This window comes from Trichosurus vulpecula, chromosome 2 (genome assembly GCF_011100635.1).
Source record: "Trichosurus vulpecula isolate mTriVul1 chromosome 2, mTriVul1.pri, whole genome shotgun sequence".
Classification (NCBI taxonomy): Eukaryota; Metazoa; Chordata; class Mammalia; order Diprotodontia; family Phalangeridae; genus Trichosurus; species Trichosurus vulpecula.
This window is the reverse complement of record NC_050574.1, coordinates 16,462,280-16,477,616: the sequence shown is the minus strand read 5'-3', so window position 1 is coordinate 16,477,616 and position 15,337 is coordinate 16,462,280. Positions and strand designations below refer to the sequence as shown.

At 54.0% G+C, this 15,337-nt stretch overlaps 2 protein-coding genes across 2 annotated transcripts; one reads left to right on the top strand and one right to left on the bottom strand.

Annotated features, from left to right (window-relative positions):
- Window positions 1-706: 706 nt before the first annotated feature.
- On the top strand, window positions 707-11,008 carry SYNGR4 (synaptogyrin 4). The gene is made up of 4 exons (XM_036747072.1): window positions 707-799; window positions 9,335-9,572; window positions 10,199-10,338; window positions 10,723-11,008. The coding sequence occupies exons 1-4, from the start codon at window positions 707-709 to the stop codon at window positions 10,936-10,938; spliced, it is 687 nt and encodes a 228-aa protein (XP_036602967.1). The 3' UTR covers window positions 10,939-11,008.
- Window positions 11,009-11,730: 722 nt separating this feature from the next.
- Window positions 11,731-14,946, bottom strand: KDELR1 (KDEL endoplasmic reticulum protein retention receptor 1). Its single transcript, XM_036742610.1, has 5 exons — window positions 14,721-14,946; window positions 14,163-14,263; window positions 13,643-13,801; window positions 12,650-12,902; window positions 11,731-12,435 (listed from the first exon to the last, which is right to left on the bottom strand). Exons 1-5 carry the CDS (start codon window positions 14,809-14,811, stop codon window positions 12,401-12,403), a joined length of 639 nt encoding a protein of 212 aa, XP_036598505.1. The 5' UTR covers window positions 14,812-14,946; the 3' UTR covers window positions 11,731-12,400.
- Window positions 14,947-15,337: the final 391 nt, after the last annotated feature.

The window sequence follows — 15,337 nt, the reverse complement described above, 5'->3', positions numbered from 1 at the left end:
CCCATTTCCTGATGAAAGCCCCCCAAATTCTGAGTAGATGACCCATAATTCTTCAAGGGCAACCTCACATCCTAAGGAGATTCCCACCCTTTTCTGAAGAACCTTTCTTTTCCTGAGCAGATTCTCCCCAATTTGGAGCCAGGGACCCCCTATCTTGAAGAGAGATGGTTCAATTCTGAAGGGAAAACTCCTGCTCTGAAAAGAATTGAAAAGGAAAAAAAAAACCCTGTTTTTGAGAGTCCTCAAATCTGTGTGTGATACCCTCCCCTGAGTGAGCTAGCACCCCGCATTTCTGAGGCAGAGTCCCCCAATCTCGAAGTGAAGACACCCCTTCTGACTAAGTTCCCACTTTGCAAGGGTGGACCACCATTCTGAAGTAAAAGCCCTTTGTTGTGAAAAGCTGTCTACCATTTTGGGGAAACTCATTAAGAAGAGGTACCCCTCATTTCTGTGGGGGAAGACCCCACTCTGAAGCGATACCCTCAATTCTGTGGTGGGTACTCCCCATCCTAAAGAAATGTCTTCCAATTGTGGGGATACTGGCCAGTGGGCCACGTCCCCCTTCCTTTCTCCCGATCCCCTTCCCACTCCTCTTCGACCTCCAAAGCCCCCACTCTGACCTCTGACCTCTCCTTCCTCTCTCCTTCTGCTGCGTCCCCAGGTTAGGACATCTGAGCGTGAGAGAAGGGACGGCAGAAGGGCCGACATGTATGTGCCCGAGAGCCTTCACGACCTGGCCGAGAGCGAGGTGGTCCAGTTTGTGAAGAAGCCAAAGACCATCTCCCGGATCTTTGCTGGGGTGAGGCCCCCATCCGTATCCCTGGCCTGCATCACCTTCGCCTGGCTGGAGATGCTTCAGGCTTCTCCAGCAAAGTGAGGGCAGTGGAGCTCACTCGCATTTCTGTGGCATTTGCAGGTTTACAACAAAGGTTAGATGTCTCAGAACCGGGTTCTTGGAGGATATGCCTTCAGAGCCTAGCTCCCTCAGATTCAGGGGCTTCCACTGAGGGCAAGTCACTTAAGCCCTTGCTTACTTCATCTGTCCAAGATCATACTGGTTTGGGCCTCTTTTTTCCCTATCCCCAGCACTCAGCATAGAGCCTGGTACAGGGTAGGTACTTAATACATGCCAGTTGCTGGTCACCAGGCTTTGTTACCCACACAGCACTATATAAGTGCGCATTTTTAGTCCTCTATAGAAAAGGAAGGGTTACCAAGAGCCTGCGTGTCTTCACGCCAGGCTCACTTTATTTCCTTTTCTGCCGGGGTTACTAACCTGGCAGGTGGATCCGAAGACTTCGGTAAATTTAGTTTGCCCGGATGCGAGCCAGGCATCTGTCGAAGCTTCGTGTACCCTACTGCTGATAAGATGGAAAGATGGGGACTCACCGATGACGCAGTCAGGTGGCCTGCATGACCACTTTCTGAGGGTTTAGAACCAGGCCCAAAGAGCAGTCAGGAAGAGTTTGAGGAGGACTTGAAAAAGGGTCTGCACCCGAGCGGCGTAGAGATCTGTGCTTGACTCTGGGCTATTAAAACATATCTGCTACATGACCAATAATGGCGTAGATAGCTCGCTTACCAAATTTGTAGGGGATGCAGAGAAGGAAGGGACAGGTAACATGTCGGACGACAGTTACAATCCCCCGGGATCCTTACAGGGTCCAACACAGAGCCAAATCCAATAACATGAAATTTGATAGGGATGATTAATCAATCGATTAATGAGCATTTATGTGTCAGACACTGTGCTGAGGGAATACAAAGAAAAACCCAAACCAAAAATAATCCCGGACCTAAAGACAGCTATATTATGATGACGTGTCAACCGGAGCATCCACTGTAAATAAGGAGCAGATAGAAGGAAGGGTCCCCTTAGGGGGGCAGCCCCGACAGCTGAGGAAACCAGGAAAGGCCTCCCGGAGAAGGTAGTGCTTGAATCTTCAAAGAAGCCTGGGATCCCAAGATTGGGAAGGAGAGCGGTCCAGGCAGAGGGACAGGAGACGGGGTGCTGTATACCAAGATGAAGGGAGCCTATATGGCCTAGATTAGAAAGAAGAAGATGGGAATGGCTCAAAGAGGCAGGTCGTAAAGAGACTTGGAGGCCAAAGGACTTTCTATTTGTTCCGGAACCAGTGAAGTTTATTAAGCAGAAAGTTGGGGGGTGGGGCGGGGTGTGCCTTGGTCATAACCACACTTTTGTAAATAATCTGGCAACCCAGGATTGGAATAGAGAAAGACCATAAGAAAGCTATTGCAGTAATTCAGGAGAGACATAATCAGGACCTGAATTAGGATGGTGGTTATGTCAGTGGAGAGAAGCGGGTGTATGCAAGATGTCAGAGAGAGAGCAATGACAGAGTCTGGCTAAGGATTGGATATGCAGGGCGAGCAAGAGTTTGGGAAAGGAGAGGATGACAATGACGTTTTGAACCTGGATGGCCAAAAAGATGGCGATTGCCCCCAATAATAACAGGGAATTTCAGAATAGGGGGAGGTTTGGGGGCAAGGACCGAAGTTCTATTTTGGGCACGTTGAGCCTCAGATGCCTGCAGGATATCCAGTTGGAAATCTCTAACTGGCAGTTGGTGATGATGCCTGCTGGAGCTCTGGAGAGAGACTAGCACTAGATAAATAAAAGTGGGAATCATCTGCACGGAGATGCTAATCCTTGAACCCACAGGATGTAATAGGATCAGCCAGTGAGAGAGTGTAGAGAGAAAAGTGTGAAAGGCCATTGGCAGGGCCTCGAGGAAAGCCCAGAGTTAATGGGTATGACTTGGAGGAAGAGTGAGCCAAGGGGACTGAGAAGAAGCAGTCAGACAGGTAGGGGGAGAACCAAGGGTCATGAAAACCCCAAGAAGAGAGAGTACCCAGGAAAAGAAGGGGGTCGGTAGTGTCTGAAGGGGTCAGAAGATTGAGGGGCAAGAAGAAGCCATTCGATTTGGCATTTGAGAAGTCATTGGTGACTTAGGAGTTTGGAATTGAATGATGAGGTCAGAAACCAGACTGCAGAAGGTTTAGAAGCCAGGAAAGGAAAGGAAGCTTTTTGTGGGAGCTTAGCTAATACAGGGAAGAGAGATATAGGACAATAGCTGGCAGGCATGGTAGGATCGAGTGAGGTATTTAAGGCCAGGCGACGCTTGGGCACCTTTGTAGACAGCAGGGAAGGAACCAGCAGACAGAGAGACATTGAAGATAATTGAGAGAGTGAGGATGATGGAGGGGGTGAAGAAGGTGGGAAAGGAAAAAACCAAGAGTAAATCTATAGGAGCTGGCCCTGGCAAAGAGAAGGGATCGAGGAGGAGATAATGGTAGGGGGGATTATGTCAGAGGAATATGTGATGCGGAGGAGGGAAGGAGAGGGAGCTCTCAGGGAATGGCCTCAATTTGTTCAGTGAAGTATGAGGAGAGAAAAGGTTTGAAACAGCTGCTGTGGTGAGTGGGATAGTGAGTCAGGGTGGGAAGCAGCACTAGCCCAGGGAGATGAGCTTGCACAAATTTGTAGTGGACCCAGTCAGCACAGGGTCATGATCTCCCCCAGCTCCATTTAGCAGCACATGAGTAGGGGAAGCCAGGCAAATGGCTGGAACGAGGCAGGCTGGGAGATGTCGAGGTGGGATGCCCAGAAGACAAGCTAGTCAGGGATTCAGGAACAAACAGAGGTGTAGAGTCAGCATGGTTCACCCAGGGGTCAAGGCTGGGAAGAGATCTTCTTAGAAGAATGATTGGGAAAAGTGAGTAGGCCGGGCCAGGACAATGGCCTGCAAGAGCACTGAGGGATGGAGAAGGACAAAGTCTCTTTAGAGAGGAAAGCCCAGGAAGAGATGGCAGTTCCGAGTTCTCCAACACTGAAGTGGAAAGCTTGTGGAGGCGGGATGGTAAGAACAATCATAACTAGCATCCACTCATGACAAGGGCATGAGCACCCCTGTGTGAAAAGGGGAGAACCGAGGAGCAGGTCCTGGTTACTGAGAAGACTGAAAAAGTGGGAAAAGTGCTAAAGTTGAAAGGCCCCTAGGATGAAGTAAGGAGTTGAGGTGGAGGGGAAGACCTCAAGGCAGATGCTGAACTCACTGACAAAGAGGGGACAGAGTCCTGGGCTCAGGAGGTGATAGCTTATAGAATCTGGCCTGGGTGACCAGTGTGGACTGAATGAACCTCAGAGGAGGTGAGGTGGCTGAGTGATGGTGGCAAAGAGCATCCAGAGAATAGGAGTGCAAGCCTAGCCAGTGCTGGTCAAGGTGGCTTAGGCTGTCAGGAGGGAGCCAGGGGACGGAAGGATCAGAAAGGAAAAGGCTTAAGATGCAAGCTAGTTTGAGCACAGAGCCCTGCCTGGTGGGAGGAGCAGGGAGATCCCCAGTGGGACCTGGGGTGGTGTGGGGCAGGAAAGAACAATGAGAATGGGAGAGGAGAGAGCCAGGGGCAGAGGGGAGGTTCAGCATCACAGAGAGGGAGAGAGAGGGTGAGGGAGATGAGCATATCTAACCACTGGGTATCAGTCCAGACACAGAGGTCCACTGATAAAGGCAGGTTCAAAGTCCTTGGATTGTGTGGGCACAGCCCTCAGTTTCCTGACCCACCCTCCTGCTATTGGAGCACACTGGGTACTTGATCACCTGGCCTTGTTCTCAGGTTGAGAAGCCTAGTTAAGGGAGGAGTCAGGAAGGGCTTTTGCCTGTGGGAAGTCACCTCCTCACCTCTCCCCCAGCAGGGCCTGGGTGCTTGTGACCTCAGCAAGGGCACAGGGAAGTCTAGGAAGGAGCCAGGCCCAGTGCTTTCAGCCCAGTCTGGAAGCTCTACCAAAGCAGGTCTTGGCCTCCTCGTCCTCCTCGTGCCTTTTGGCCAGTCAAAATAGAAATATAAATGGTTCAAGAAATCCACCTCCCAAATCTCCAATCAATAGTGATTTAGAGCAGTTTTTTATCTGACTATACATAGCTTTAATTTCTTCATCTGAAAACTGCCTGTTCATATCCTTTGACCATTTATCAATTGGGGAATGACTTGTATTCTTTTTTTTTGACTTGTATTCTTATAAATTTGACTCAGTTCTCTTTACATTTTAGAAATGAGGCCTTTATCTGAAACACTAGCAGTAAAAATTGTTTCCCAGTTTTCTGCTTCCCTTCTAATCTTGGTTGCGTTGGGTTTGTTTGTGCAAAACCTTTTTAATTTAATGTAATCAAAGCCATCCATTTTGTATTTCTTAACGTTCTCTGTCTCTTGTTTGGGCATAAATTCCTTCCTTCTCCTTAGATCTGACAGGTAAACCATTCCTTGCTCTCCTAATTTGCTTACAGTGTCATCCTTTATGTTTAAATCATGTACCCATTTTGACCTTCTCTTGGTATAGGGTGTAAGATGTTAGTCTATGCCTAGTTTCTGCCAAACTGTTTTTCAGTTTTCCCAACAGTTTGGTCAAATAGTGAATTCTTGTCCGAAATCTTGGAACTTTGGGTTGTTCAGACAGTAGATTACTATAAACATTTACCACTAATCCCCTCTGTTTCTTAGCCAGTAGCGAGTAGTTTTGATGATTGTCGCTTTGCAATCTAGCTTCAGATCTGGCACGGCCAGGCCGCCTTCCTTCACATTTTTACTCATTATTTCCCTTGATATTTTTGCCCTTTTGTTTTTCCTGATGAATTTTGTTATTATTTTTCCTAGCTCTTTAAAATTGCCTCCCCAGTCTAACATAGGCCATATGTGGTTAGACTGAGAGCAGAGATAGAACCGAAGCTCCCCAAGGGGAAGGCCAGTTTCATTTTCGTGTCTATATCCCCAGGGCGCAGCACAGTGCCTGGCACATAGCGGCTATCTAATAATTGCTCATTGATGGGTTGACTTTTCGACAGGCCTTAATCTGAAAAAGAGCTGGACTTTCAACGGGCTGCAAGTTCAGTAGAAGTAGGAATTGTAAAGGGTGGCCAGAAATCCAATGTGGCCTTGTGCTGCCTTCAGAGAGACGCTGAACCAGGAAGCAGCCTGCCGTGGCCACCCCATAAGTCGTCTGGGAGTTGCGCTGTCAGGGGCTGGGCACTCGGTTTGGTGAAGGGCTCAGTCTGGGAAAGGAGGCCTATGGTGGCCTGGCTTGAGGGTGACTAGGGAGGGCTGGGGATGTGTAGAGGGCTTAGTGAGGAGAACAAAGGGGAAATCTAGGCTTCCCTCCAGATGCACAGGCTGATCTAGGCAAGATTTAGGAGAAACTTTCCATCAACTCAGTTCTATAATGTTTATTAAACCTCTACTGTGTGTCAGCTCCAGTGTAGGAGTCACTGGGCTACAAAGAAAAAAGAGTATGACAATTCCTGCCCTCAGGATATCTCACGAGTCCCTGAAGGACTTGTGTCCTCCCAGTAGTCTGGTTGTGCAGCTGGGACAATGTCACCCTTCTCATTTTACAGATAAGAAAACTCACAGAGCAATGGCATGACTTGTATAGTCACACACAGCAAATGAGTAACGGTTCCGGGACAGCTGAGGTCTCCCTGCGAGGCCCGGGGCTCTTTTCACTTCTCTGCTCACTGCCTTGTTCTTAGGGGATCACCCTGGGCATCACCACTTAGGATTAGTTTGGGCAGGTCCCACAGACATGGGAAACTAGAGCTAGAGTTCTGGGAAGGCTGAAGGGAAAATTCTAGGTAGAGGGAGGGGCAGTATCAGGAGGACACCCTGGAGCTGTCACCAGGGTTTGGGGTGACTCAGCCTCGAGGTGTGACCATGGACAAATCACTTCATGCTTCTGGGTCTTAGCTTTCTCTGGTGATGCCTTCCAGGCACTTCTCACCTCCCAGAGCTACCTCCCCATGAGCCTGGAGCACCATGGTCCAGCTCCCTCTCATGTTTCCTGTGGGGCCGACCTCGCTCCTTCCTGTCCCTTGCTGTCCTCGAAGCGCCACTAAAGTGCATCTCCTTCAAGAGCCCTTTCCTGATCATCCTCCCTGGTGTTAGCATTCCCCTGGACCAGTCACCCTGTATTTCCTTTGTCTGTATCCAGGATTTTCTTGTGTATAAATTTGCAGCATTCCCCTTAATAGGAATGCAAACTCTTTGAGGGTAGACAAACATCAGCATCTGTCTGCCTGGGCCTGCCAGACTTCTTCTGTGTGGCCCAGCAGGGCAGAGCAATGGGACAAAGCAATCTGATTAATTTCGACAAGCGTTTATCCACCTGCCAACTGTGAGGCCCTGAAGATGCAAGGACAAAAATTAAAACAGTTCTGGCCCTCAAGGAGCTTACATTCACCTGGAAGTTTCCACAAAGCAGATTTCTGCTCTGTGTTAAGAAAAACCTCCTAACAGTGAGAATCCCAAAATGTAATGGGCTATCCCCAGATGGAGTCAATTCTTGGCCACTTGGGATGGTCAGGCAGAGGCTGGATGACCAGTTATCAGCAATGTTATAGGGAGGATTCGTGTTCGGTATGTGTGTAACTAGGTCAGTCAGTAAGCATTTATTAAGCACTAGCTGTGTGCCAAGCACTGGGGATACAAAGAAAGGTACTCTACACTATTCTCTTCTCCTGAGAAAGGACTCTTTTTATCCTGTAGAAGATCTCGCCCTTCCAAACCCTTGCTTTGGGTTATTCCCACTGCCTTTCATGTGCTGCTGAAGGAAGCTAGAGAAAATCATGGAACTGTGTTGACTGGGGCCATTGTGAAATTCTGTTATGTGATGTCAGCTGGGCCTCACTGCAGCAAGGCAGTCCTTTAGACCTCCCAAACTTTTCGTCCTTCCTTAAACCTCCCACAGTCTGCCCCCCCCCACCCCAAGAACCTGGCTTTACATTTCACTAAAAAAACCCAAACAAACCCTGAGGCTATTTGCAGAGAGCTCCTCCTATCCCTCAGATGCCCTCTGTCACTAGCTCCTCCTTCACCCTGTCTCCCATGATAAGGTGGCCTTTCTCCTTGACAAAGCCAACCCCCCCTATGCACAAATGATCCCATCTCATCTGGTCTCCAGCAGTTTACCTCCTCCTCTGTCATATCAAATCCTCAGTATCCTTTACTAGATCTTCGTCTGGCTTAGTCCCGTCTGTCGCAGGAGTCTTCTAGTGTTCTGTCCTGAGTCCTCTTCCCTTCTCCCTCTGTTCTTTCTCACTTGTGGATCTCATCACCTCCCATGGTCTCAATGATCCTGTCTCTGCCTGTGACTCTCCAATCTACCCCCATCTCTCTGCTAACTTGCATCTCCAACTGCCTTTCAGACATCCCCAGCAGGATGGCCAATAGACGCTTAAACTCAGCCTATCCCAAACTGATCATCTTTCCCCCAAATCTCCGCCCCACCCCTTCCAAACTTCCCTATTGATACTAAGGAAACCTCCAGCCCAGGATGTCCTGTGAGGAATCCTGGCCTGGGGGTCTGGGTCCTGGCTCCGCCTAGTCATGCTACCTCAGGGAAATGGCTTTCTCCACTTGAGCTTCAGTTTCTGTAAGATGGGCTCCCTCTCCCAGGGTTGCTTGGGAGGAAAGTGTTGTGTAAAGGTTCAAGCACTATTATGGGAGCTACTCTCATTACTGAGGAAGTGAAAGTTCCACTGTTTATTAATTCACCAAACACACTGGACCAGCCTCCTGCATCGTTCCATGCTTGATGCCTTTAGCTAAGACTGCGTCCCTGCCTCTGGAGGTCTCAGTGACGGCTGGGAACATGGAGAGCTAGAATGGGAACATTTACTAGGGACTGGTTTGGGGAAGCTCTCTGAGTTCCAACCCGAAGCTAGGGGCTGCTCGACTTCCTGGGCTCCTCAGGAGCTTCTGAGGATGCAGCACAAGCAAAACCAGACAGCAAGTTTGGGGGCTCTAGAGAATATAGGGGCATGGATGGGCTGCCTGGAGCAGAGAAGTGGAGTCAGGCACCTGCAGTGATCCAGGGGTGCTAGGGAGGCACCTCTGGGTGGGGCCAGATAGGGGGAGACTTTGGCAGACAGGGAATGGGCAGGATTTGTAATCATTTGATATGAGTGAGGCTGGGAGAGCCCAAGGTTATGGAATGTGGAAGACTGGGTGGCACATACCCTGGCTGGCAGAAAGAGTAAAGTCAGAAGGAAAGGTCTGGATGGCCCTGGTCTTCCATGGCCCATCCCACAGGGCCCCAGAATCCCAGGCTCGTCTTGGGGTACGCCATGTCCTTCCACCTTCTGCCTCTGCCCTTGGGTCCCAGCCCACTGGGGAGAAGGGGAGGCAGGAGGCTGGGGGGAGGGTGAGGACTCCAGGTGGGGGAGGTCCCCTGGGAGGGTTTGTCTCCTCAAGCAACCGTGAAGGATCAGGAGAGGGGGAAGGCCCTCCCGGAGAGCGCTTCACCTTCAGCTGTTGCCTCATCCAGGTCTTTTCACTCATCGTTTTTGCCACACTGCTGACTGATGGCTACCAGAACCTGAGCAGCTCTTCACAGCTGCACTGCGTCCTCAATGACAACCGAGTGGCCTGCAGCTTCGCAGTGGTCACTGGCCTCCTGGCTTTCCTGGGCTGCCTGCTCTTCCTCACTCTGGACAGCCTGGCAGCCCGCATCACCAGCACCCGCCTGAAGACCACAGTCTTGCTGCTGGATTTCTCGCTCTCTGGTAGGGGCTCCCTGGGCTCACCCTCAGGGCTCCTTGGCTCTCAGCCTGGGCTGCTTAGAGATGACCTTTAGGGTCTCTGGCCACCTTTCAGAAATGGAGGGACTCGCTTCTGATCTGGCAGGAGGCCATGGCTTTTGTTGGGGGCCTGAGACCATGCCAGTCACTCTACCCCAGTATGAGCACCCTGGTGTCCCCCAGGGCCTGGCTGTTGTAAAGACTAGCTCGAGGGGCATGGGTGACTGTATGGGAACACACAAGCAGAAGGCTAGGGTGGTGGGTAGGACATCCTCAGAAGAGAGGGCCAACGTACCTGATGAACAGAGCTGGCTTTCCAGTCTGGATGACCTAGGTCAGTGTCCCCCCAGCCCTCCTGAGAGCATGCCCTGGCCTGAGTCACTTAAACCCATCCAGTACTCTAGACTGCCCAGCAGCTGCTGAGCAACAAAACCAGGTTCAATTCAAACACTAATTGTGACAATGACTGAGGCTGGCCTCCCCCTCTTCCTTTGCTTGTTGGTGTACTCACTGGCCCTTAGGAGGATGGCCAGTCCTTTGGGAAGCCCCCAGGGCCATTCTGCCTCCTCTGGGAAGGGCCCTGACCCCAGCACCCCTCTCCTTTGCCATAGTTATCTGGGTTGGAGTCTGGTTCGTGGGCTTTTGTTTCCTGGCCAACCAATGGCAGCGCTCGCCCCCTCACCACTACCTTCTGGGCAACAGCAGCGCCAAGGCAGCCATCGCCTTCTCCTTCTTCTCAATCCCTGTCTGGGTAAGACTGGGGTGAGGGTGTAGGGAGGCAGACGGTGCCTGAACTGCACCTGGGAGGAGACCCTGCCTTCATGGAGGTGACTAAATGTCTGCTGGGGCCAGGCCCTCCACTAGGTTCTAGAAAAGACCCAAAGTTTAAAAGCTAGCCACTCTCTTCCTACCCCTTTCCCATCATGGAGTCGAGTCCAAAGCCCTGCCCTGGGCCTGAACTGGAAGAATTGTAGTCCAAAGAGCCTGTGTTTGAATCCTGGCCCTGCCTCTCATTGGCTGTGTGACTTTGAGCCAGTTTCTTCCCATCCAAGATCAGTTTCCCCATTTGTTAAGGGATTTGGATGATAAGATCAGTAAGAATTCTCCAGTCCTCAATCCCATGACCCTCCCACAGATGGTCCTGGCCTACCTGGCGCTCCAGGACCTCCGCAGTGACCCACCCGTCCCCTACAAGCGCTCCCTGGATGAGGGTGGTGTGGCCCTGACAACCCTGTCTTCTGGCACCACCACCAACATGGGGCCCAACAGCCTGGGCTACTCCAGCTCCATCCCACCCCCATACCCGACCACTCCCAAGGGGGCTCGACTTGCCATGATGAATGACAACTGAGGCCGCCTGTCCTGATCCTCTCAGTTATTAAAGAGACTTTCTCTTCCTCCCACGGAGGTGTTTGTGAAAACCTGAGCTTGCCATGTCTCATCTATCCATCAGTCAATCAAAAAACGGTCCTTTCTTGTTTCAGGGAAAGGGAAAGGGAGGAGGGCATTGTTTGGGTCGACAAAGTGGGGTCTCACCTAGTCCCCCTTGATGTGGTCCTGGGACAGCCTCACGAATGTCCGTAACTCCAGAGAAAAGACTTATTCTTCTAAGGAAAAGTTAGTGAACCAGCTGTTTGCCCATGGGAAAGTTACTAAGCTTTTCCAGCCTCAGTCTCCCCCTCCATAAAAAGGGAGAATCATCCTGGCATGGCTTCACTCAGAGTGGTCTTAAGGGCACCAAGAATATGAATGTCCTATGGGATTTCCGTGATTAAGGCCTTCAGAAACCAAACTTTGCACAGGTTCTCCCGGGGCAGCCTCACACTATCCCTGTGGACATTTGGAGAAAAGATGCCAGCCAGGGCTGGAAGCCCCAGCCAAGTTCACGTACACATTGGAGGGGACATCAGGGGCCAAACCTACCCTGTGCCCAGCTGCAAAGAGAGAAAAGGTTCCCCAAGTCACCCATCGAGGCTGGGGGGGCGGGGGGAAGCTCTTTCCCAGGCCTCCGGGCCCAATGTCTAGAGCTGCTTCTGCTCTGTAGAGGACAGACATTATTGGGTTAGTCAGGGTCCCTCACACGGGGGACTTGAAGCAGAAGAGAGGCTGGAAGAGGGAGAGGCACACACAGACAAGCAGACAGTGAGAAGTTCATTTTTGTCTTTATTTCAAGTGAACAAGGAGTTAACCATCAATTCTGTACAAAAATGGGGCATGGCGCCTTCCCTCCCTCCCGATGCCCCTGGACAAAAAAACTGACAAAAAAGATATAAAAGATGGAGGGGAGGAGTCACCCCACCAGCCCCTCCGATTCTCCAGAAAAAAAGCTGGAGGAGGGGTCCTGTTGGCCAGGGAAGAGGCTAAGTGTTTGGCAAAGTCTGGAGGGAGGAGGACATAGACAGCAGGGAAGTGGGGGGCTCAGCTGGGGGACTCCCCATCCACCCCCAGACAGTTTATGAAAACACAGGTGTCCAGAGGCTGACAAGATGATGGAAGGAAAAACGGAGTTATCTAAATCCCAACCAAATCAAAAAAGATTTCGTCTTTGTTTCTCTAAAAGGCAAAACACTATAAAGAGCCATGGTCCTGAGCTCTTGCTCTCCAAGGCTGGGGGGCCCCATGCCCTCCTCCCCTGCCCCCCCAGCTCTAGGGAGCAGAGAAGGGGGGGTGGGGATCTATTGATTCTTTTAAAAAGTGACCCCTTGGGCAGGACAGGTCCTGGGGCCTCCCTGCCCCACCCCACCCGTGCTGCTGCGGCCCATCTCCTCTCGCCATCACTGCTCCTGCTGTGGAGATGCCCTGGGGAGCCAGCACTATGCAGGCAGGCTTAGCTTCTTCCCCTTTAAAACTGAGGGATAGAGAGAGAGAGAGAGAGAGAGAGAGAGGGTAGGAGTCAGCAGTGGGAGGAAACAGCAGCATGTGCACACACACATGTGCACACACACCCCCATCCCCTAACCTGGAGCTGGGAGAAGAGAGGGAGAGAGGGGAATGGGGAAAGCCACAGAGGGGAGAATGGGGAAGGACGGAGGGCTGGGGATGCGACCAGGGAAACTAGTTACCTTTGGTGATGTAGAGGTAGAAGAAGTCACAATAGAGCACAGTCTGCACCAGGCCGGCCACGATGGCAATGAGGTCAAAGAAGCCTTCAAACTGGTAGCGCCAGATCCAATTGAACAAGTAAAGTGTTCTGTAGACGCCCAGGGCAAACAGGTAGTGGCTGGTGATGGTCTCGGCCTCTCCCGTCTTGCTCACCATGAACAGCTGTGGCAGGATGGCCACAGACTCCAGGTAAATAGAGAAGGTCCATAGGATCTGGGGGGGCGGAGAGAATGGCGCGTGGAATGAGCGAGGTCAGAAGGGACGGCCAGGGAGGCAGGGAAAGGCAGAGCTGAGCTCTTGAGGGTGGCTGGAATGAGGATGCTGGACGGGGTCAAGCTGGGCCAGGGGCAGGGAAGGACGAAGGAGACCAGGAGAGGGGGGTAGAGGGCAAGGGGGCACAGGCAGGAAGGGAGGAGGAAATAGAGGAGATGAGGAGAGTGGAACGAGCTGAGAATGGAGCCAAGAAGTCGAAGACATGAAGGAAAGGGAGGGAGAAGACAGGAAAGCTGAGCTAGAGGGGGGAAAGGCCCCCAGGAGAGAGAGGGGAGGTGGGCATCTAGGCCAGGGATAGGGGGAGAGGCAGAGAGAGGCGAGGCAGAGGGGAGGAAAAGAGACGGAGGGCACAATTGTTAGAGGATTGGCTCTGGGGCGCACCCCCTTGTCAGCTGCTGAGACCAGACCAAGGACCATGGGGGCATGCACACTGCTGGGTCTTCTCCCTTTCAGTCCGGTGGCATTTGTAAAGTTACCACCCAAGCCCAGGGTGCTGCACTGTGTGAGCCAGCCCCATAGCCAAGGAACGGCGCAGGGGAAGAAGGGCTGGATTTCAGGCCCAGGCCCTGGACCCGTCCAACCCATGCTCCCCAATAATCAAACTCCCCTCAAAAATGTTCCCCAGTTCTGTAAGGGAGTGGGGGCGACCTGGTCTCTCACCTCCCTCAGGTTAGACTCACCTCCAGTGGTGTGAAGTCATGGTTGACTAGAAAGGCCAAGATGGCTGTGGGGACCACAAGGAACTCCACTCGGAAGGTGTCATGGTTGCCGTCATAGGTGGCCTTAAACTTACTATAGATCATCCAGACCGTAGTGAAGGAGCAAGCGATGTAGACCACCTGTAGGACGTGGAGACCAGTCTCAGGCTCTGGGGACCCCAGTCCATGGTCTCCAGGAGGTCTGCCCCGGCCCCTCCCAGCCCCCCCAAGCCTGGAGACCCTAGTCCCCTCAATGTCCGCCCTCCCAGCCCCCCCTCCCCTGCGGAGCCCTCCCAGGTCCCCAGTGCCCCCCCAGCCCTCCCACCCCTCCCCAACAGAGCCCTTCCTGGCCGCGGAGGTCAGGAGACCCCAGACCCCTCAGTGGCCCTCCTCCCAGCCCCCTCCCCCCTCCCCCAGAGAACCCTTCCCAGACTCCCAGGCCTGGAGACCCCAGCCCCGCCCCAGTGGCCTTCTCTCAGGCCCCTCAGGAGCCCCCCCCCACCTTCATGGACGTGTTGTAGAGGGAGATGTAGTTGGTGAACAGGTCTAGGTAGCGGGCAGTGAAGACGACTGCAAACAGGACCTGACTCTTCCCCGAGATTCCTGGGGGAGGATGAGGGGCTCAGCGCGGCCTCCCGGGGGGCCTGGAGGATCGGGGGGCAGGGCTGGGCCGGTGCCCCTTCCAGGCTCATCCCCCACGGGCCTGCCTCTCCCGGCCCGCCCTGCCCCTTTCCCAGGGCCTGCTGCCAGGGGGCGGGCCCGGCTGCGGGCGGGCCCCGAGCTACGAGAGGTCCGGGCTTCACTGACTCGGCTAGGCCTGGCCGGGCCTGGACTCGGGGCGCATGCCGCCCCCCACCTCCCCCAGCCCCCAGGGGTCCGGTGGGGGGGCCCGGCCCGAGGGGAGGCAGTTAGGGCCCGGGCGGCCTCCTCCCCCAAAGGCCCACGTCAGCAGCTCCGGCTCCCTCCCCTCCCCCCGCCTCCCTCCCTGGGGGGGGTGTCCCTGGGGTGCCCCCGCCCCCCCCCCGGCCCGGGCAGGGGTCCCGCGCTCTCCGGCCCTCACCGGCGCAGGAGCGGGACTTCCAGATCTTGAGCAGCAGCAGGATGATGGCCAGGAGATGGGAGAGGTCCCCCAGGAATCGGAAGAGGTTCATGGCCGGGCCGGGGGGCCGGGGCCGGGGCAGGGGACGCACACGTCCGGGTCCGAGGGCGCCGGCGGGGGAGCGCTCGAGGCCCCGAGCTGGCAGAGGAGGCGGCGACGGCGGCGGCGACGGCGGCGGCGGCGGAGAGAAGGCGGGGGGAGGGGGCGGGGAGGAGGGACGGAGGCACCGCCCCCCGCGGGAGGAGCCAGCCGGCCGGGGGGGCGGGGGCCTGCTCGCAGCCCGCGCCCCCTCCCCGCGGGCCCGGCGCTGGGGCCCCGCAGCCGTCTGGGGGGCTCCGGGGTGCCTGCTCCCCGCCTGCTGGGGAGCTCCAGGAAGGGGTCCCTCCCCCGCCCCCAAAGAGAGCCCCCCCCGGCCATCCATTAATTACCCGGTTCTGGGGTCCGAGAGCGGGTCCGGGGAGAAAGAGCCCCAAGAAGGGGGAGTCCGGGCCCTGGGGTCCCCGGAGGGTTGGGGAAGCGGAGTGGGGCTACGGGACTGGACGTCTCGGTCCTCCCACAGGAGAGGAGGAGCGAGGCTC